The 21,968-nt window shown below is 47.0% G+C and overlaps 1 protein-coding gene and 1 long non-coding RNA gene across 3 annotated transcripts in view; one reads left to right on the forward strand and one right to left on the reverse strand.

Annotated features, from left to right (window-relative positions):
• The window catches only part of LOC149972915 (uncharacterized), a 1,172,247-nt gene that overhangs the window by 115,110 nt on the left and 1,035,169 nt on the right, over positions 1-21,968 (forward strand). The window lies entirely within an intron of this gene.
• Positions 2,407-21,514, reverse strand: LOC110501962 (uncharacterized). 2 transcript variants are annotated; one of them, XM_021579841.3, is made up of 4 exons: positions 5,984-6,699; positions 4,826-4,986; positions 2,509-4,569; positions 2,407-2,467 (listed from the first exon to the last, which is right to left on the reverse strand). In XM_021579841.3, the coding sequence occupies exons 1-3, from the start codon at positions 6,396-6,398 to the stop codon at positions 4,198-4,200; spliced, it is 948 nt and encodes a 315-aa protein (XP_021435516.1). In that variant the 5' UTR covers positions 6,399-6,699; the 3' UTR covers positions 2,407-2,467; positions 2,509-4,197. The 2 variants fall into 2 exon arrangements, with proteins under 2 accessions (XP_021435516.1, XP_090072463.1); XM_090216337.1 differs by lacking the exons at positions 2,407-2,467; positions 5,984-6,699 and adding an exon at positions 21,427-21,514 and having other exon boundaries at positions 3,260-4,569.

The following is a 21,968-nucleotide window of genomic DNA, read 5'->3' on the forward strand; positions in this document are numbered from 1 at the left end:
ATAAACCATCCCTCGTGTTGACACGTAATAAACCATCCCTCGTGTTGACACGTAATAAACCATCCCTCGTCTTGACCCTAATAAACCATCCCTTGTGTTGACCCTAATAAACCATCCCTCGTCTTGACCCTAATAAACCATCCCTCGTGTTGACCCTAATAAACCATCCCTCGTCTTGACCCTAATAAACCATCCCTCGTGTTGACCCTAATAAACCATCCCTCGTCTTGACCCTAATAAACCATCTCTCGTGTTGACCCTAATAAACCATCCCTCGTCTTGACCCTAATAAACCATCTCTCGTGTTGACCCTAATAAACCATCCCTCGTCTTGACCCTAATAAACCATCCCTCGTCTTGACCCTAATAAACCATCTCTCGTGTTGACCCTAATAAACCATCTCTCGTGTTGACCCTAATAAACCATCCCTCGTCTTGACCCTAATAAACCATCCGTCGTCTTGACCCTAATAAACCATCCCTCGTCTTGACCCTAATAAACCATCCCTCGTGTTGACCCTAATAAACCATCCCTTGTGTTGACCCTAATAAACCATCCCTTGTGTTGACCCTAATAAACCATCCCTCGTGTTGACCCTAATAAACCATCCCTTGTGTTGACCCTAATAAACCATCCCTCGTGTTGACCCTAATAAACCATCCCTCGTCTTGACCCTAATAAACCATCCGTCGTCTTGACCCTAATAAACCATCCCTCGTCTTGACCCTAATAAACCATCCCTCGTGTTGACCCTAATAAACCATCCCTTGTGTTGACCCTAATAAACCATCCCTTGTGTTGACCCTAATAAACCATCCCTCGTCTTGACCCTAATAAACCATCCCTTGTGTTGACCCTAATAAACCATCCCTCGTCTTGACCCTAATAAACCATCCCTCGTGTTGACACGTAATAAACCATCCCTCATGTTGACTGTAATAAACCATCCCTCATGTTGACCCTAATAAACCATCCCTCATGTTGACCCTAATAAACCATCCCTCATGTTGACTGTAATAAACCATCCCTCATGTTGACCCTAATAAACCATCCCTCATGTTGACTGTAATAAACCATCCCTCATGTTGACTATAATAAACCATCCCTCATGTTGACTGTAATAAACCATCCCTCGTGTTGACCCTAATAAACCATCCCTCGTGTTGACCCTAATAAACCATCCCTCATGTTGACCCTAATAAACCATCCCTCATGTTGACCCTAATAAACCATCCCTCATGTTGACTGTAATAAACCATCCCTCATGTTGACCCTAATAAACCATCCCTCATGTTGACTGTAATAAACCATCCCTCATGTTGACTGTAATAAACCATCCCTCGTGTTGACCCTAATAAACCATCCCTCGTGTTGACCCTAATAAACCATCCCTCATGTTGACCCTAATAAACCATCCCTCGTGTTGACCCTAATAAACCATCCCTCATGTTGACCCTAATAAACCATCCCTCATGTTGACCCTAATAAACCATCCCTCATGTTGACCCTAATAAACCATCCCTCATGTTGACCCTAATAAACCATCCCTCATGTTGACCCTAATAAACCATCCCTCGTGTTGACCCTAATAAACCATCCCTCATGTTGACCCTAATAAACCATCCCTCGTGTTGACACTAATAAACCATCCCTCATGTTGACCCTAATAAACCATCCCTCGTGTTGACCCTAATAAACCATCCCTCGTGTTGACACGTAATAAACCATCCCTCATGTTGACTGTAATAAACCATCCCTCGTGTTGACCCTAATAAACCATCCCTCATGTTGACCCTAATAAACCATCCCTCGTGTTGACCCTAATAAACCATCCCTCATGTTGACCCTAATAAACCATCCCTCATGTTGACCCTAATAAACCATCCCTCATGTTGACCCTAATAAACCCTTCTTCATATAGTTTTGCATTATGGGTCAGCGTTGAGTGCCTCTGATCACAGTGCTGCATTATGGGTCAGCGTTGAGTGCCTCTGATCACAGTGTTGCATTATGGGTCTGTTGATATAGAGGTACTGACAGTTTTTAAAGAGACCTACACAAACGCAGTCAGTATGTCGTAATATTTTAACAATTGCATTATTAATTGATACGGAAAACAAGCTCCACTGATTGTGTTAAATATAAAGGCCATGGGGTTTGTAATGTACACAAGAGGAATAACAGGAGATTAGGAAGCAGTCTCCTGACGTTGTGACACTGATATACTGTGTTCCTGTTTAATAAACGTGAAGGCTTTGTCTGTTAACACACTATTTCAGGAGAACGAAATAGCCTAAATTAAACAGCTCTGCTCGGGAGGGGTGGGCAGAGGTGTGTGTGTGTGTGTGTGTGTGTGTGTGTGTGTGTGTGTGTGTGTGGCCACAGAGAAACTCCGGAAAATCAGCTTCACATCTTAACCACTGTAATGAAGTCCTGATCCACCAATTAGCTCTAATCATATCACACCTCTTGGGTCATTCCACCAATTAGCTCCAATCACATCACACCTCTCGGGTCATTCCACCAATTCAGTGCCTTTTTGAGAGGTTTAACTTGGTCAAAATTAACTTTTGATTTCACCTCATTGTAATATTCTGTCATAAAGAACATATATTCAACTTCATTAAAAAAAAACAAGTTTTCCATCTCCATAGGTTAAATACAAAGAAATGACTATAGTAGGTGCCTATTAAATAATAAATTGGATACAATCAGTTTTTGTTGTTGTTGTGAGTTAAATAAAAAAAAAACAATAGAGTTTGCAGTGCTGTTCAGGAACCAACATAGCATGTGACTCTAAACGTATGACAACACTGGGCGGATGTACGACAAAATAGCTTAGTGGACTTAAATGGGCTGCTTTCACAACGGCAGCCAAAGTCTGTTTTTTTCCCCCGCCCACTAATTGGTCTTTTGACCAATCAGATCAGCTCATGTGAAAAGATTCGATGTGATTGGTCAAAAGAACAATTAGTGTAAAAAAAATAAAAAAAATAAAAGATCCGAATTGGACTGCCCTGTGTAAACACAGCCTTTAGTATCAAGTCCTTTTGTGCTCCTCTTGTTGAATGTAACGCAAATTACGATTGAACAGAAAATGAATAACTACTTGTAACCACTTACTAGTGAATGTCTTCGGGCCACTGCTGAGCCGAGTAGTGGCTACTATGGATAACATTCTCATTCTTCACTAGTCATGACTGTTGATGATGATACCTGCTCGTGAGTGTTGAGACATATTTTTGTAGTATCCCAAATGGCACCCTATATAGTGTACTACTTTTGACCAGAGTCCTATGGGCACAATATAGGGAATAGGGCACAGTAAACATCTCACTCTCCTCATAGCCCCACCCAAACCCTCCTCTCCAGCCCCACTCTCCTCATAACCCCAACCCTCCTCTCCAGTCCCACTCTCCTCATAACCCCAACCCTCCTCTCCAGACCCACTCTCCTCATAACCCCAACCCTCCTCTCCAGTCCCACTCTCCTCATAACCCCAACCCTCCTCTCCAGTCCCACTATCCTCATAACCCCAACCCTCCTCTTCAGCCCCACTCTCTTCATAACCCCAACCCTCCTCTCCAGTCCCACTCTCCTCATAACCCCAACCCTCCTCTCCAGCCCCACTCTCCTCATAACCCCACCCCTCCAGCCCCACCCCAACCCTCCTCTCCAGCCCCACTCTCCTCATAACCCCAACCCTCCTCTTCAGCCCCACTCTCCTCATAACCCCAACCCTCCTCTCCAGCCCCACTCTCCTCATAACCCCACCCCTCCTCTCCAGCCCCACCCCAACCCTCCTCTCCAGTCCCACTCTCCTCATAACCCCAACCCTCCTCTCCAGCCCCACCCCAACCCTCCTCTCCAGTCCCACTCTCTTCATAACCCCAACCCTCCTCTCCAGTCCCACTCTCTTCATAACCCCAACCCTCCTCTCCAGCCCCACCCCAACCCTCCTCTCCAGTCCCACTCTCCTCATAACCCCAACCCTCCTCTCCAGTCCCACTCTCCTCAAAACCCCACCCCTCCTCTCCAGTCCCACCCCAACCCTCCTCTCCAGCCCCACTCTCCTCATAACCCCACCCCTCCAGCCCCACTCTCCTCATAACCCCACCCCTCCTCTCCAGCCCCACTCTCCTCATAACCCCACCCCTCCAGCTCCACCCCAACCCTCCTCTCCAATCCCACTCTCCTCATAAACCCACCCCAACCCTCCTCTCCAGCCCAGGTCCACGGTCCTCTAGTTCATCTTCTGAGTAAAAACCATGAGAACTATAGCTGAGATCCGTAACGGTGTGCCTCAGGAAATTTGCGGGGTGAGACACTAAACCCACTCCAGCTGCTAATGTACTAGCACTTAACACATCCTCCTCATCTTCCTCTTCTGCTTCCAGATCCTCCTCATCCTCTAGGGTACCAGAGTTCCGGGTATCTCCAGACCCAGTCTTGGTGCTGTTCTTCCCCCTGTGTGGGCAGTCGTGTTCCCCCTGGACATGGGCTGCCTGCTCCTTGGCCTTGCGGCTCCGCTTCCACTTCATACGTCTGTTCTGGAACCAGATCTTCACCTGAACGGAACCGGAACACAGCGTCAGAAAAGAACATAACAATCACATGAGGATAAGCATGTCAGTCAAACAACTTGCAGCTCATTTTTAGTTGAGTCTGAATGTGTAGGACCTCTAAGTGACTGAAGATGGATCTGAACTATGTATCTAAATCTTGAAGCAATAGTTATTTTTGTATGATCCCTGACACAAAGTAATAAAATGGCAAACAATGACGCAAAGGATTGAAAATCAGTTCAGAGATCATCATGCTCACCTGTGTCTCTGTGAGCACGAGAGAGGTGGCCACCTCAAAGCGTTTAGGTCTGGACAGGTATTTGTTGAGTTTGAACTGGTTTTCCAGGTGTAGTAGCTGTTGACTGGTGAAGGCTGTTCTGGGCCTACGACACTTCCCCATCAGACTATCCTGAGAAGAGGCTGGAGTGGAGACCATGAGAGAGAGAGGTTATTTTCACATGTTATTATTCATGATAATAATAATATGTTTTATTCTGAATACTATGTTGACATAATTCCTATTACATGTTATCAAATTCTTCTTTATATCAATACAATTCAATCAATCAAATGTATTTATTATTTTATTTGTTTTTACATTAGCAGTTGGCGTTTTACAAGTACTGGTCTAAAACCCAGGCTACATTTCTTTATTTATATGTGTACTTGTGTGTTTTTTGTTGTTGTTGTTGCTCTTCTTCTTCTTTTTTTTACATGATCTTGGTCATTTGAAGTTCATTTAGCTGTTCTGTAAGGGAGGAGGATGGGACTAAGATAGAAATAGTGTCAACTTTAAAAGCTGTCCTGATGATACGTTTTGATGGACTTTAGTTTGCAGGTGATGTGAGGACGGCGAGATATTGCTTTAAGCAGGGCTATAAAACTCAGAGCCATTATATTAATGAAAATGCAATAAATGATCCCGGGATTTTATTGACGGAAGTGGACCTATTTCCCCCAGGTGTTACCTAATTGTTAAACATCTCGCGTGGCTATGGCCTATCAATTAAAATGTTATTTATTTAATTATAGTTTATTTTCGACTGCTTATGTTTTGTAAATTATTTAAAACGAAGTTCATCATTTTGAATAATTCCAAATAGCAAGATCTAAAACACGGAGGGAATATTTTTATTTAACATTATAACACAATGTAGTAAATTCACACATTGTTCAATGAAATTATAAAAAGTACAAATAATTAATTAAAAAGGGGCAAATTAATTCAAATGAAAAGCTATACCAAAACAATTTAGCAGCAACATTTGTCTTAAGCGTTAGACAACACTCAGTCTTAATACATTATTTACCACTACTTTTGTTATCACACAATAAACTTCTAATATGAACAGTGACAGTGTTACTTATTTTAATTATATTCAAATAAATATAAATGGGACCACTCCAGGCTACTTACTACCGTAGTCCCCTAGTTTTGGAAGCGTCATTCCGGCTCTAATCCAGTGTTCTAACGGGAACCCAGCCATAGCTGCTGGGTGTAGGTGCTCTGGGTACTGCTGGGCATGCTGCGCAAAACCGGGGTAGGTAAAGGCAGGGTGCTGCCCCCCCAGGGCCGCGATGCGGTACATGTGAGTGGGATACATTCCATGGATGGCCCCCTGAGACAGCTGGGTGAGTCCCGGCTGGGAGAAGTTCAGTAGACCCGGTTTGTGGATCATTCCGTTCTGAATGTGGATACCGTTGTGGGTCCTCTGCGGGGATGGTGTTTCCGACGGGTGGTAAGAGACGCGGCTGTCCTCAAAACGCAGTCCCGGGGAGATGTCCCGGTGCGCCAACAGCGCGTCGATTCCAAAGTTCTTAGATTTCGCCATTGTAGACCTTTCCTGAAACTTTCCTCCAACTCAAATTGTGCAATTAGAATGATTGTTCTGGGTAAAGTTTTGTCGGAAATAGTTGTTCTAGACAAAATGATAGAACATCTTGTCCAGAGTTTTAAAACTGCTGTTACCCAGAATGTTTCAGTTTTTTTCAATAAATTATTATAAAACGTTACGTTATCACTTTCTTGACAATATCCTTCTTTGTTATAGCCAAATTTCTCCGGCGGTGTTTCCAGTCTCTCCTCCCTCTCCTCCTGTCCTGTCCTGTCCTAATACGTCTCCACCTGCAACTGACAAATGTTGTCACACCGCTCTGCTGTTGAAGCTCTCCAGCCCAGACTCTGATTGGCTAATCTCAGCGAACACACCGGGTCAGACAGCTTTATAATGAGTTCATTACGGTCCCGTTCACACTGCTAGTGCGCTCGAGCTCGCCACACTGTACTTCTTGGGCGCTCGTAGAATAGTTAGTGCTATCCGAGACCTTGGGACGTCCATTACCCTAACCCTAACCTGCACTTGAACAATAATCATTAACTAACTTTAACCCTTACTAAAACCGTTTAATAAAATGTCACTTCAGTAGTGTGACATCAGATTTGGGACGTCCCACGGATCCCGTTTAGGGTGGTGTGGCTCAAAATAACTTTACGTCTATACATTTGTAGCCTAAACAAATAATAATATGTCATGTATCATGTATCATAACCGCGCAGTTATTTTGTACTTGTTTTATCACAAAAAGCACCTGACACTATAAATAACCAAATGGTTAGAAATGTAGCTGACAACTCGGAGTAAATGTATCGTTGTTTGAATTAGGCCAACATTGCATTATATAGGCGACTCTACAATTACAAATTTGGAGGGAAGATTATTTTCGAATTGGTCAACTATTCTAGGAAGCAGACTGAATTGGAATAGAAACGAGCGCAAGCCGTGAGAGAAAAGGCGCTATCGTTTCGATTCTGAACCATCATGATGTATTTCTGCATTCATACTGTCCATGGACATTTGATCAATTCTCCTCGATTAAATAAAATATAACTGATTTCCCCCCCCAAAAAAATGTATTCCCAAAAGGAAGAAGTAATGACCAATAGACCTATTATAAATGCACTATACACGGAGAATATACATTAACCTGAAATATTTTCTACATCAAATGTTTCAATTTAGTTTGATGCTGTAAGGCACAGTATGGTTTAGGATTTGTATTTTTTATTCATGACCATTCACACGCCTTTGAAAAATGAAAGTGAAAATGGCCTCATAGGCCTTTTTGTTCAAAACCAATACAAATGTTATCATATCTGTAAACCTTTAGGTCATATAATTATTATCAATACATGTTGCATTATATCTATTTATTATAGTCTACTACAAAACTACGAACTACAAATATTTGGTATCAGTTTCACCAACTGAGATTGAGACACAATTCTCCCACACTCACTCACACAGTAACTCACAAATAGGCTAAGCACACACACATACACGCACGCACGTACACGTGCGCGCACACACACGTACACACGCGCGCGTGCACACACACGTACACACACGCACGTGCGCACACACACACACACACACACACACACACAAACTTGTTCCCCCTTTTCCACATTAGGTTTGCTTCATCATCAAAACATACATAAAAGCCTATGAAAGCTTATCAATTTATTGCTGTTCAAAAAACTTTATTTGGTGGTTGAGTTGACAGAACACAGGGTGCTTATCACCGATTACAGATATCATGATAATCATTATCAACTAGTGAAGCTGTCTAATATCCGAGAAGGAAAATGTCTGAGCTTTTTTTTTTCTCCCCCACTAATCACTACTCCTTAATCACAAAACATCTCAGTGTATGTAAAGTGATTTGTTCACAGCTGATGAGCAGCATATCAACGTCCTGGAGACGTAGCACGGTGCCAAAGTCAAACAGACCGACATTTAACCAAAGACATCGTCTCGATTCACTCTGTATTCGCTGAACAGTGTTACATGTTCAACAAAACGCATAGAGTTGCAAAAAAATATACATTTCCACAGATACAGCTTCTATCCCCAAGCCATCAGACTGCTGAACAGCTTCTATCCCCAAGCCATCAGACTGCTGAACAGCTTCTACCCCAAGCCATCAGACTGCTGAACAGCTTCTACCCCCAAGCCATCAGACTGCTGAACAGCTTCTACCCCCAAGCCATCAGACTGCTGAACAGCTTCTACCCCCAAGCCATCAGACTGCTGAACAGCTTCTACCCCCAAGCCATCAGACTGCTGAACAGCTTCTACCCCCAAGCCATCAGACTGCTGAACAGCTTCTACCCCCAAGCCATCAGACTGCTGAACAGCTTCTACCCCCAAGCCATCAGACTGCTGAACAGATTCTACCCCCAAGCCATCAGACTGCTGAACAGATTCTACCCCCAAGCCATCAGACTGCTGAACAGCTTCTACCCCCAAGCCATCAGACTGCTGAACAGATTCTACCCCCAAGCCATCAGACTGCTGAACAGCTTCTATCCCCAAGACATCAGACTGCTGAACAGATTCTACCCCCAAGCCATCAGACTGCTGAACAGATTCTACCCCCAAGCCATCAGACTGCTGAACAACTTCTATCCCCAAGCCATCAGACTGCTGAACAGATTCTACCCCCAAGACATCAGACTGCTGAACAGATTCTACCCCCAAGCCATCAGACTGCTGAACAACTTCTATCCCCAAGCCATCAGACTGCTGAACAGCTTCTACCCCCAAGCCATCAGACTGCTGAACAGATTCTACCCCCAAGCCATCAGACTGCTGAACAACTTCTACCCCCAAGCCATCAGACTGCTGAACAGCTTCTACCCCCAAGCCATCAGACTGCTGAACAGATTCTACCCCCAAGCCATCAGACTGCTGAACAACTTCTACCCCCAAGCCATCAGACTGCTGAACAGATTCTACCCCCAAGCCATCAGACTGCTGAACAACTTCTATCCCCAAGCCATCAGACTGCTGAAAAGCTTCTACCCCCAAGCCATCAGACTGCTGAACAGCTTCTACCCCCAAGCCATCAGACTGCTGAACAGATTCTACCCCCAAGCCATCAGACTGCTGAACAACTTCTACCCCCAAGCCATCAGACTGCTGAACAGATTCTACCCCCAAGCCATCAGACTGCTGAACAACTTCTATCCCCAAGCCATCAGACTGCTGAACAGCTTCTACCCCCAAGCCATCAGACTGCTGAACAACTTCTATCCCCAAGCCATCAGACTGCTGAACAGATTCTACACCCAAGCCATCAGACTGCTGAACAACTTCTATCCCCAAGCCATCAGACTGCTGAACAGATTCTACCCCCAAGCCATCAGACTGCTGAACAACTTCTATCCCCAAGCCATCAGACTGCTGAACAGATTCTACCCCCAAGCCATCAGACTGCTGAACAGATTCTACACCCAAGCCATCAGACTGCTGAACAGATTCTACCCCCAAGCCATCAGACTGCTGAACAACTTCTATCCCCAAGCCATCAGACTGCTGAACAGATTCTACCCCCAAGCCATCAGACTGCTGAACAACTTCTACCCCCAAGCCATCAGACTGCTGAACAACTTCTACCCCAAGCCATCAGACTGCTGAACACCTTCTATCCCCAAGCCATCAGACTGCTGAACAGCTTCTACCCCCAAGCCATCAGACTGCTGAACAGCTTCTACCCCCAAGCCATCAGACTGCTGAACAGATTCTACCCCCAAGCCATCAGACTGCTGAACAGCTTCTACCCCCAAGCCATCAGACTGCTGAACAGCTTCTACCCCCAAGCCATCAGACTGCTGAACAGATTCTACCCCCAAGCCATCAGACTGCTGAACAGCTTCTACCCGCAAGCCATCAGACTGCTGAACAGCTTCTATCCCCAAGCCATCAGACTGCTGAACAGCTTCTACCCCCAAGCCATCAGACTGCTGAACACCTTCTACCCCCAAGCCATCAGACTGCTGAACAGCTTCTACCCCCAAGCCATCAGACTGCTGAACAGCTTCTACCCTCAAGCCATCAGACTGCTGAACAGCTTCTACCCCCAAGCCATCAGACTGCTGAACAGCTTCTACCCCCAAGCCATCAGACTGCTGAACAGATTCTACCCCCAAGCCATCAGACTGCTGAACAGCTTCTACCCGCAAGCCATCAGACTGCTGAACAGCTTCTACCCCAAGCCATCAGACTGCTGAACAGCTTCTACCCACAAGACATCAGACTGCTGAACAGCTTCTACCCCCAAGCCATCAGACTGCTGAACAGCTTCTACCCCCAAGCCATCAGACTGCTGAACAGCTTCTACCCCCAAGCCATCAGACTGCTGAACAGATTATACCCCCAAGCCATCAGACTGCTGAACAGCTTCTACCCCCAAACCATCAGACTGCTGAACAGCTTCTACCCCCAAGCCATCAGACTGCTGAACAGCTTCTACCCCCAAGACATCAGACTGCTGAACAGCTTCTACCCCCAAGCCATCAGACTGCTGAACAGATTCTACCCCCAAGCCATCAGACTGCTGAACAGATTCTACCCCCAAGCCATCAGACTGCTGAACAGCTTCTACCCCCAAGCCATCAGACTGCTGAACAGCTTCTACCCCCAAGCCATCAGACTGCTGAACAGATTCTACCCTCAAGCCATCAGACTGCTGAACAGCTTCTACCCGCAAGCCATCAGACTGCTGAACAGCTTCTATCCCCAAGCCATCAGACTGCTGAACAGCTTCTACCCCCAAGCCATCAGACTGCTGAACACCTTCTACCCCCAAGCCATCAGACTGCTGAACAGCTTCTACCCCCAAGCCATCAGACTGCTGAACAGCTTCTACCCCCAAGCCATCAGACTGCTGAACAGATTCTACCCCCAAGCCATCAGACTGCTGAACAGCTTCTACCCGCAAGCCATCAGACTGCTGAACAGCTTCTACCCCAAGCCATCAGACTGCTGAACAGCTTCTACCCACAAGACATCAGACTGCTGAACAGCTTCTACCCCCAAGCCATCAGACTGCTGAACAGCTTCTACCCCCAAGCCATCAGACTGCTGAACAGCTTCTACCCCCAAGCCATCAGACTGCTGAACAGATTCTACCCCCAAGCCATCAGACTGCTGAACAGCTTCTACCCCCAAGACATCAGACTGCTGAACAGCTTCTAACCCAAGCCATCAGACTGCTGAACAGCTTCTACCCCAAGCCATCAGACTGCTGAACAGCTTCTACCCCCAAGCCATCAGACTGCTGAACAGATTCTACCCCCAAGCCATCAGACTGCTGAACAGCTTCTACCCCCAAGCCATCAGACTGCTGAACAGATTCTACCCCCAAGCCATCAGACTGCTGAACAACTTCTATCCCCAAGCCATCAGACTGCTGAACAGATTCTACCCCCAAGCCATCAGACTGCTGAACAACTTCTACCCCCAAGCCATCAGACTGCTGAACAACTTCTACCCCAAGCCATCAGACTGCTGAACACCTTCTATCCCCAAGCCATCAGACTGCTGAACAGCTTCTACCCCCAAGCCATCAGACTGCTGAACAGCTTCTACCCCCAAGCCATCAGACTGCTGAACAGATTCTACCCCCAAGCCATCAGACTGCTGAACAGCTTCTACCCCCAAGCCATCAGACTGCTGAACAGCTTCTACCCCCAAGCCATCAGACTGCTGAACAGATTCTACCCCCAAGCCATCAGACTGCTGAACAGCTTCTACTCGCAAGCCATCAGACTGCTGAACAGCTTCTATCCCCAAGCCATCAGACTGCTGAACAGCTTCTACCCTCAAGCCATCAGACTGCTGAACAACTTCTACCCCCAAGCCATCAGACTGCTGAACAGCTTCTACCCCCAAGCCATCAGACTGCTGAACAGCTTCTACCCTCAAGCCATCAGACTGCTGAACAGCTTCTACCCCCAAGCCATCAGACTGCTGAACAGCTTCTACCCCCAAGCCATCAGACTGCTGAACAGATTCTACCCCCAAGCCATCAGACTGCTGAACAGCTTCTACCCGCAAGCCATCAGACTGCTGAACAGCTTCTACCCCAAGCCATCAGACTGCTGAACAGCTTCTACCCACAAGACATCAGACTGCTGAACAGCTTCTACCCCCAAGCCATCAGACTGCTGAACAGCTTCTACCCCCAAGCCATCAGACTGCTGAACAGCTTCTACCCCCAAGCCATCAGACTGCTGAACAGATTATACCCCCAAGCCATCAGACTGCTGAACAGCTTCTACCCCCAAACCATCAGACTGCTGAACAGCTTCTACCCCCAAGCCATCAGACTGCTGAACAGCTTCTACCCCCAAGACATCAGACTGCTGAACAGCTTCTACCCCCAAGCCATCAGACTGCTGAACAGATTCTACCCCCAAGCCATCAGACTGCTGAACAGCTTCTACCCCCAAGCCATCAGACTGCTGAACAGCTTCTACCCCCAAGCCATCAGACTGCTGAACAGATTCTACCCTCAAGCCATCAGACTGCTGAACAGCTTCTACCCGCAAGCCATCAGACTGCTGAACAGCTTCTATCCCCAAGCCATCAGACTGCTGAACAGCTTCTACCCCCAAGCCATCAGACTGCTGAACACCTTCTACCCCCAAGCCATCAGACTGCTGAACAGCTTCTACCCCCAAGCCATCAGACTGCTGAACAGCTTCTACCCCCAAGCCATCAGACTGCTGAACAGATTCTACCCCCAAGCCATCAGACTGCTGAACAGCTTCTACCCGCAAGCCATCAGACTGCTGAACAGCTTCTACCCCAAGCCATCAGACTGCTGAACAGCTTCTACCCACAAGACATCAGACTGCTGAACAGCTTCTACCCCCAAGCCATCAGACTGCTGAACAGCTTCTACCCCCAAGCCATCAGACTGCTGAACAGCTTCTACCCCCAAGCCATCAGACTGCTGAACAGATTCTACCCCCAAGCCATCAGACTGCTGAACAGCTTCTACCCCCAAGACATCAGACTGCTGAACAGCTTCTAACCCAAGCCATCAGACTGCTGAACAGCTTCTACCCCAAGCCATCAGACTGCTGAACAGCTTCTACCCCCAAGCCATCAGACTGCTGAACAGCTTCTACCCCAGAGCCATCAGACTGCTGAACAGCTTCTACCCCCAAGCCATCAGACTGCTGGACAGCTTCTACCCCCAAGCCATAATACTGCTGAACAGCTTCTACCCCAAGCCATCAGACTGCTGAACAGCTTCTACCCCCAAGCCACCAGACTGCTGAACAGCTTCATTCCCCAAGCCATCAGACTGCTGAACAGATTCTACCCCCAAGCCATCAGACTGCTGAACACCTTCTACCCCCAAGCCATCAGACTGCTGAACAGCTTCTACCCCCAAGCCATCAGACTGCTGAACATCTTCTACCTCCAAGCCATCAGTCTGCTGAACAGCTTCTACCCCCAAGCCATCAGACTGCTGAACAGCTTCTATCCCCAAGCCATCAGACTGCTGAACAGCTTCTATACCCAAGGCATCAGACTGCTGAACACCTTCTACCCCCAAGCCATCAGACTGCTGGACATCTTCTATCCCCAAGCCATCAGATTGCTGAACACCTTCTACCCCCAAGCCATCAGACTGATTCTATCCCCAAGCCATCAGACTGCTGAACAACTTCTACCCCCAAGCCATCAGACTGCTGAACAGCTTCTACCCCCAAGCCATCAGACTGCTGAACAGCTTCTACCCCCAAGACATCAGACTGCTGAACAGCTTCTACCCCAAGCCATCAGACTGCTGAACAGCTTCTACCCCCAAGCCATCAGACTGCTGAACAGCTTCTACCCCCAAGCCATCAGACTGCTGAACAGCTTCTACCCCCAAGCCATCAGACTGCTGAACAGCTTCTACCCCCAAGCCATCAGACTGCTGAACAGCTTCTACCCCCAAGCCATCAGACTGCTGAACAGCTTCTACCACCAAGCCATCAGACTGCTGAACAGATTCTACCCCCAAGCCATCAGACTGCTGAACAGCTTCTACCCCCAAGACATCAGACTGCTGAACAGCTTCTATCCCCAAGCCATAAGACTGCTGAACAGCTTCTACCCCCAAGCCATCAGACTGCTGAACAGCTTCTACCCCCAAGCCATCAGACTGCTGAACAGCTTCTACCCCCAAGACATCAGACTGCTGAACAGCTTCTACCCCCAAGCCATCAGACTGCTGAACAGCTTCTACCCCCAAGCCATCAGACTGCTGAACAGCTTCTACCCCCAAGCCATCAGACTGCTGAACAGATTCTACCCCCAAGCCATCAGACTGCTGAACAGCTTCTACCTGCAAGCCATCAGACTGCTGAACAGCTTCTACCCCAAAGCCATCAGACTGCTGAACAGCTTCTACCCCCAAGCCATCAGACTGCTGAACAGCTTCTACCCCCAAGCCATCATTCTGCTGAACAGCTTCTACCCCCAAGCCATCAGACTGCTGAACAGATTCTACCCCCAAGCCACCAGACTGCTGAACAGATTCTACCCCCAAGCCATCAGACTGCTGAACAGCTTCTACCCCCAAGCCATCAGACTGCTGAACAGCTTCTACCCCCCAAGCCATCAGACTGCTGAACAGCTTCTACCCCCAAGACATCAGACTGCTGAACAGCTTCTACCCCAAGCCATCAGACTGCTGAACAGCTTCTACCCCCAAGCCATCATACTGCTGAACAGCTTCTACCCCCAAGCCATCAGACTGCTGAACACCTTCTACCCACAAGCCATCAGATTGCTGAACACCTTCTACCCCCAAGCCATCAGATTGCTGAACACCTTCTACCCCCAAGCCATCAGACTGCTGAACAGATTCTACCCCCAAGCCATCAGACTGCTGAACAGCTTCTACCCCCAAGACATCAGACTGCTGAACAGCTTCTACCCCAAGCCATCAGACTGCTGAACAGCTTCTACCCCCAAGCCATCAGACTGCTGAACAGCTTCTACCCCCAAGCCATCAGACTGCTGAACAGCTTCTACCCCCAAGCCATCAGACTGCTGAACAGCTTCTACCCCCAAGCCATCAGACTGCTGAACAGCTTCTACCCCCAAGCCATCAGACTGCTGAACAGCTTCTACCCCCAAGCCATCAGACTGCTGAACAGATTCTACCCCCAAGCCATCAGACTGCTGAACAGCTTCTACCCGCAAGCCATCAGACTGCTGAACAGCTTCTACCCCAAAGCCATCAGACTGCTGAACAGCTTCTACCCCCAAGCCATCAGACTGCTGAACAGCTTCTAACCCCCAAACCATCAGACTGCTGAACAGCTTCTACCCCCAAGCCATCAGACTGCTGAACAGCTTCTACCCCCAAGACATCAGACTGCTGAACAGCTTCTACCCCAAAGCCATCAGACTGCTGAACAGATTCTACCCAAAAGCCATCAGACTGCTGAACAGCTTCTACCCCCAAGCCATCAGACTGCTGAACAGCTTCTACCCCCAAGCCATCAGACTGCTGAACAGATTCTACCCCCAAGCCATCAGACTGCTGAACAGCTTCTACCCCCAAGCCATCAGACTGCTGAACAGCTTCTACCCCCAAGCCATCAGACTGCTGAACAGCTTCTACCCCCAAGCCATCAGACTGCTGAACAGCTTCTACCCCCAAGCCATCATTCTGCTGAACAGCTTCTACCCCCAAGCCATCAGACTGCTGAACAGATTCTACCCCCAAGCCACCAGAGTGCTGAACAGATTCTACCCCCAAGCCATCAGACTGCTGAACAGCTTCTACCCCCAAGCCATCAGACTGCTGAACAGCTTCTACCCCCCAAGCCATCAGACTGCTGAACAGCTTCTACCCCCAAGCCATCAAACTGCTGAACAGCTTCTACCCCCAAGACATCAGACTGCTGAACACCTTCTACCCCCAAGCCATCAGACTGCTGAACACCTTCTACCCCCAAGCCAGACTGCCGAACACCTTCTACCCCAAGCCATCAGACTGCTGAACACCTTCTACCCCCAAGACATCAGACTGCTGAACAGCTCCTACCCCCAAGCCATCAGACTGCTGAACAGCTTCTACCCCCAAGCCATCAGACTGCTGAACAGCTTCTACCCCCAAGCCATCAGACTGCTGAACAGCTTCTACCCCCAAGCCATCAGACTGCTGAACAGCTTCTACCCCCAAGCCATCAGACTGCTGAACAGCTTCTATCCCCAAGCCATCATACTGCTGAACAGCTTCTACCCCCAAGCCATCAGACTGCTGAACACCTTCTACCCCCAAGCAATCAGATTGCTGAACACCTTCTACCCCCAAGCCATCAGATTGCTGAACACCTTCTACCCCCAAGCCATCAGACTGCTGAACAGATTCTATCCCCAAGCCATCAGACTGCTGAACAGCTTCTACCCCAAAGCCATCAGACTGCTGAACAGATTCTACCCCCAAGCCATCAGACTGCTGAACAGCTTCTACCCCCAAGCCATCAGACTGCTGAACAGCTTCTACCCCCAAGCCATCAGACTGCTGAACAGATTCTACCCCCAAGCCATCAGACTGCTGAACAGCTTCTACCCCCAAGCCATCAGACTGCTGAACAGCTTCTACCCCCAAGCCATCAGACTGCTGAACAGCTTCTACCCCCAAGCCATCAGACTGCTGAACAGCTTCTACCCCCAAGCCATCATTCTGCTGAACAGCTTCTACCCCCAAGCCATCAGACTGCTGAACAGATTCTACCCCCAAGCCACCAGAGTGCTGAACAGATTCTACCCCCAAGCCATCAGACTGCTGAACAGCTTCTACCCCCAAGCCATCAGACTGCTGAACAGCTTCTACCCCCCAAGCCATCAGACTGCTGAACAGCTTCTACCCCCAAGCCATCAAACTGCTGAACAGCTTCTACCCCCAAGACATCAGACTGCTGAACACCTTCTACCCCCAAGCCATCAGACTGCTGAACACCTTCTACCCCCAAGCCAGACTGCCGAACACCTTCTACCCCAAGCCATCAGACTGCTGAACACCTTCTACCCCCAAGACATCAGACTGCTGAACAGCTCCTACCCCCAAGCCATCAGACTGCTGAACAGCTTCTACCCCCAAGCCATCAGACTGCTGAACAGCTTCTACCCCCAAGCCATCAGACTGCTGAACAGCTTCTACCCCCAAGCCATCAGACTGCTGAACAGCTTCTACCCCCAAGCCATCAGACTGCTGAACAGCTTCTATCCCCAAGCCATCATACTGCTGAACAGCTTCTACCCCCAAGCCATCAGACTGCTGAACACCTTCTACCCCCAAGCAATCAGATTGCTGAACACCTTCTACCCCCAAGCCATCAGATTGCTGAACACCTTCTACCCCCAAGCCATCAGACTGCTGAACAGATTCTATCCCCAAGCCATCAGACTGCTGAACAGATTCTATCCCCAATCCATCAGACTGCTGAACAGATTCTACCCCCAAGCCATCAGACTGCTGAACAGCTTCTATCCCCAAGCCATCAGACTGCTGAACAGCTTCTACCCCCAAGCCATCAGACTGCTGAACAGATAATCAAGACACTTGATGCACTGTAAGTCCCTCCTCTACCATCTACTTCATTGGTTTTTAATGACCACATACCCATGTGGACAGATGAACGAGGTCCACACTCCAGTCCAGTTGGTGGCGATAACGCACCTTAAAGTATATATGTTCAGGATTAAAAATGTCCTTAACAAGTCACATAATAATTTGCATGAACTGGTGTTTAACATGATTTTTGAATGACGACCTCATCTCTGTTCCCCACACACCTGCCTGCTGCCATTACATCATACTGGTCTAGTGATCTACTACATCATACTGGTCTAATGCTCTACTACATCATACTGGTCTAGTGATCTACTACATCATACTGGTCTAGTGATCTACTACATCATACTGGTCTAATGCTCTACTACATCATAATGGTCTAATGCTCTACTACATCATACTGGTCTAATGCACTGCTACATCATACTGGCAAGGTGCTCCATCATGCTGGAAAAGGCATTGTTCGTCACCAAACTGTTCCTGGATGGTTGGGAGAAGTAGCTCTCAGAGGGTGTGTTGGTACCATTCTTTATTCATGGCTGTGTTCTTAGGCAAAATTGTGAGTGAGCCCACTCCCTTGGCTGAGATGCAACCCCACACATGAATGGTCTCAGGGTGCTTTACTGTTGGCATGACACAGGACTGATGGTGGCAATCACCTTGTCTTCTCTGGACAAGCTTTTTTCCGGATGCCCCAAACAATCGGAAAGGGGATTCATCGGAGAAAATGACTTTACCCCAGTCCTCAGCAGTCCAATCCCTGTACCTTTTGCAGAATATCAGTCTGTCCCTGATGTTTTTCCTGGAGAGAAGAGGCTTCTTTGCTGCCCTTCATGACACCAGGCCATCCTCCAAAAGTCTTTGCCTCACTGTGCGTGCAGATGCACTCACACCTGCCTGCTGCCTTTCCTGAGCAAGCTCTGTACTGGTGGTGCCCCGATCCCGCAGCTGAATTAACTTTAGGAGACGGTCCTGGCGCTTGCTGGACTTTCTTGGGCGCCCTGAAGCCTTCTTCACAACAATTGAACCGCTCTCCTTGAAGTTCTTGATGATCCAATAAATGGTTGATTTAGGTGCAATCTTACTGGGAGCAATATCCTTGCCTGTGAAGCCCTTTATGTGCAAATAAATGATGACGGTACGTGTTTCCTTGCAGGTAACCATGGGTGACAGAGGAAGAACAATAATTCCAAGCACCACCCTCCTTTTGAAGCGTCCAGTCTGTTATTCGAACTCAATCCGCATGACAGAGTGATCTCCAGCCTTGTCCTCGTCAACACTCACAACTGTGTTAATGAGGGCTGAAATGCAGTGGACATTGCAATTAATTGCAATTAATCTGATCACTCTTCATAACATTCTGGAGTATATGCAAATTGCCATCATACAAACTGAAGCAGCAGACTTTGTGAAAATTAATATTTGTGTCATTCTCAAAACTTTTGGCCACGACTGTAGACCATCTATCTGATGCTGTCTGGTCAAATAGAGAATTGCATTGTTGACCCCAGTAGCATTGAATGCAAGGGAAGCCAGCGAGTATTTTGGCCACCCAAAATAAACAATAAATAATAATAATAATAAAAAATTACAGCCAATCAACTGTGAATGTTCCTGGAACACCAAACCAAAGTGTCAAGGGAAGCCAGTTTGGATTTGGCTTCACACCAATCACATCGCATTAAAAGCCAGTTTGGATTTGGCTTCACACCAATCACATCGCATTAAAAGCCAGTTTGGATTTGGCTTCACACCAATCACATCGCATTAAAAGCCAGTTTGGATTTGGCTTCACACCAATCACATCGCGTTAAAAGCCAGTTTGGATTTGACTTCACACCAATCACATCGCGTTAAAAGCCAGTTTGGATTTGACTTCACACCAATCACATCGCATTAAAAGCCAGTTTGGATTTGACTTCACACCAATCACATCGCATTAAAAGCCAAACATCATTACTGACAGAAGAAACTTGTATCTCATTGTGTTGTTGTCCTCCGGTGGCTAGCTAGCTAGCTAAAATAAAATATGTTTTTCCCTCTGTGGCTTTATTTAATGATCCGTACTGGCCAATGAGTACAACGGTAATGACGATCCAACCATAAATTCATACATTGTTGTGCCCCTGACCTGAAAGGACAGACGTTCAATATGTAGCTAGATGTAGTATGCTAATGTTAACTAGCTGGCTCATTGTTGCCCATGAATGGAAGTTAGGCCAGCGAGAAAGTATTTTATCCAGGTAGCCAGGGGCAACACATATCAAAACCTGTACTGTATGACAGAGTCATCGACCGTTTAGACAACATGAACGAGAGGGGGATGCCATTGGTGTTAGAGACAACATGAACGAGAGGGGGATGCCATTGGTGTTAGAGACAACATGTTTTTTCTACTGACACACACACACACACACACACACACACACACACACACACACACACACACACACACACACACACACACACACACACACACACACACACACACACACCATATTTAGTTGACTGGACTAAATTGTTTTTGGTGTCTTTTAGTTGTTATTGTATTAGACTAAGTAGAGGTGATTTGATGATGTTGAAATGTTGAAGTGTAAATGGTGCTGGAATAGTGGAGGCTGCTCCTGTTTTCTTTGTGACTTGCGGTAACTCTCTGTGGTTCTAAATCAGTAGTTGTTTAGTGGTCCGAAAATGTCTGAAACATTAACTTGCGTGACCTGCTGTAGGCCATATAACTATTAGTTACATGCAATATGTTTTGTGGACTTCACTGGACAGAGGTTCCTCTCCGGTTTTGTGGTTGAATTTATTCTGCCACTGTGTCTTATTGTCTCGGCCTTTAGGTCTGTATATCACTGTGTCTTCTTATTGTCTCTGCCTTTAGGCCTCTATATCACTGTGTCTTATTGTCTCTGCCTTTAGGCCTCTATATCACTGTGTCTTATTGTCTCTGCCTTTAGGCCTCTATATCACTGTGTCTTATTGTCTCTGCCTTTAGGCCTCTATATCACTGTGTCTTATTGTCTCTGCCTTTAGGCCTCTATATCACTGTGTCTTATTGTCTCTGCCTATAGGCCTCTATATCACTGTGTCTTCTTACTGTCCCGGCCTTTAGGTCTGTATATCACTGTGTCTTATTGTCTCTGCCTATAGGTCTGTATATCACTGTGTCTTATTGTCTCTGCCTTTAGGTCTGTATATCACGGTGCCAAGGCATACGAACTAATAGGTTATAGAGAAAACAATGCAATTACCACAACACACAGATTGTAATATGGCTTTTTCTCCCTGGCTTGGTTTCCAAGTGAATTTACATACACCCTGCTACTGAACCTAATTCATTTTTTCAAAAAGAAAGGAGGACCAAGGCACACTTCCTCCTTTCCTTTTGATGACCAATTTACCCTTTGTACTATTGTGTACCTTAGTAGCGCTTCCCTTCCTCCTCTTTCTATCAGTTCATTTTTTGTTTGTTTTCTCTCCTCGTTCCTTCTTCTTGGTCTTCTTCTTCTTCTGTGGATTTTATATGGTGGTTGGCAACCAACTTTAAAATGTGCATTATCGCCACCAACTGGACTGGAGTGTGGACCTCGTTCATCTGTCCACATGGGTATATGGTCATTAAAAACCAATGAAGTAGATGGTAGAGGAGAGACTTACAGTGCATCAAGTGTCTAAAATAGAACCAAGTTATATTCTAGCGCCTGGCTACGCAGACGGTTATTATCTATGCATAACTACTTTGCCACTACCTACATGTACCTATTACGTGCAGTTATATGTTTAGTGCATGTTGCATGTTTTCCTACTTACAAAGCATGTAAGAGGTCTGTAATTGTTATGATAGGTACACTTCAACTGTGAGAGACAGAATCTAAAACAAAAATCCAGAAAATCACATTGTATGATTTTTAAGTAATTAATTTGCATTTTGTTGCATGACATAAGTATTTGATCAGCTACCA

The sequence above is a fragment of the Oncorhynchus mykiss genome, chromosome 22, assembly GCF_057628025.1.
Source record: "Oncorhynchus mykiss isolate SJ-2025 chromosome 22, ASM5762802v1, whole genome shotgun sequence".
In the NCBI taxonomy this organism is placed as follows: Eukaryota; Metazoa; Chordata; class Actinopteri; order Salmoniformes; family Salmonidae; genus Oncorhynchus; species Oncorhynchus mykiss.

What these genes read in the sequence shown, in the direction of transcription:
- LOC110501962 (XM_021579841.3), bottom strand. Translation starts at nt 6,398, where the DNA reads ATGGCGAAATCTAAGAACTTTGGAATCGACGCGCTGTTGGCGCACCGG. An exon ending in AAAACTAGGGGACTACGGTA is followed by an intron (nt 4,987 to 5,983) that starts GTAAGTAGCCTG and finishes TCTCCACTCCAG; the next exon opens with CCTCTTCTCAGGATAGTCTG. An exon ending in TCGTGCTCACAGAGACACAG is followed by an intron (nt 4,570 to 4,825) that starts GTGAGCATGATG and finishes GGTTCCGTTCAG; the next exon opens with GTGAAGATCTGGTTCCAGAA.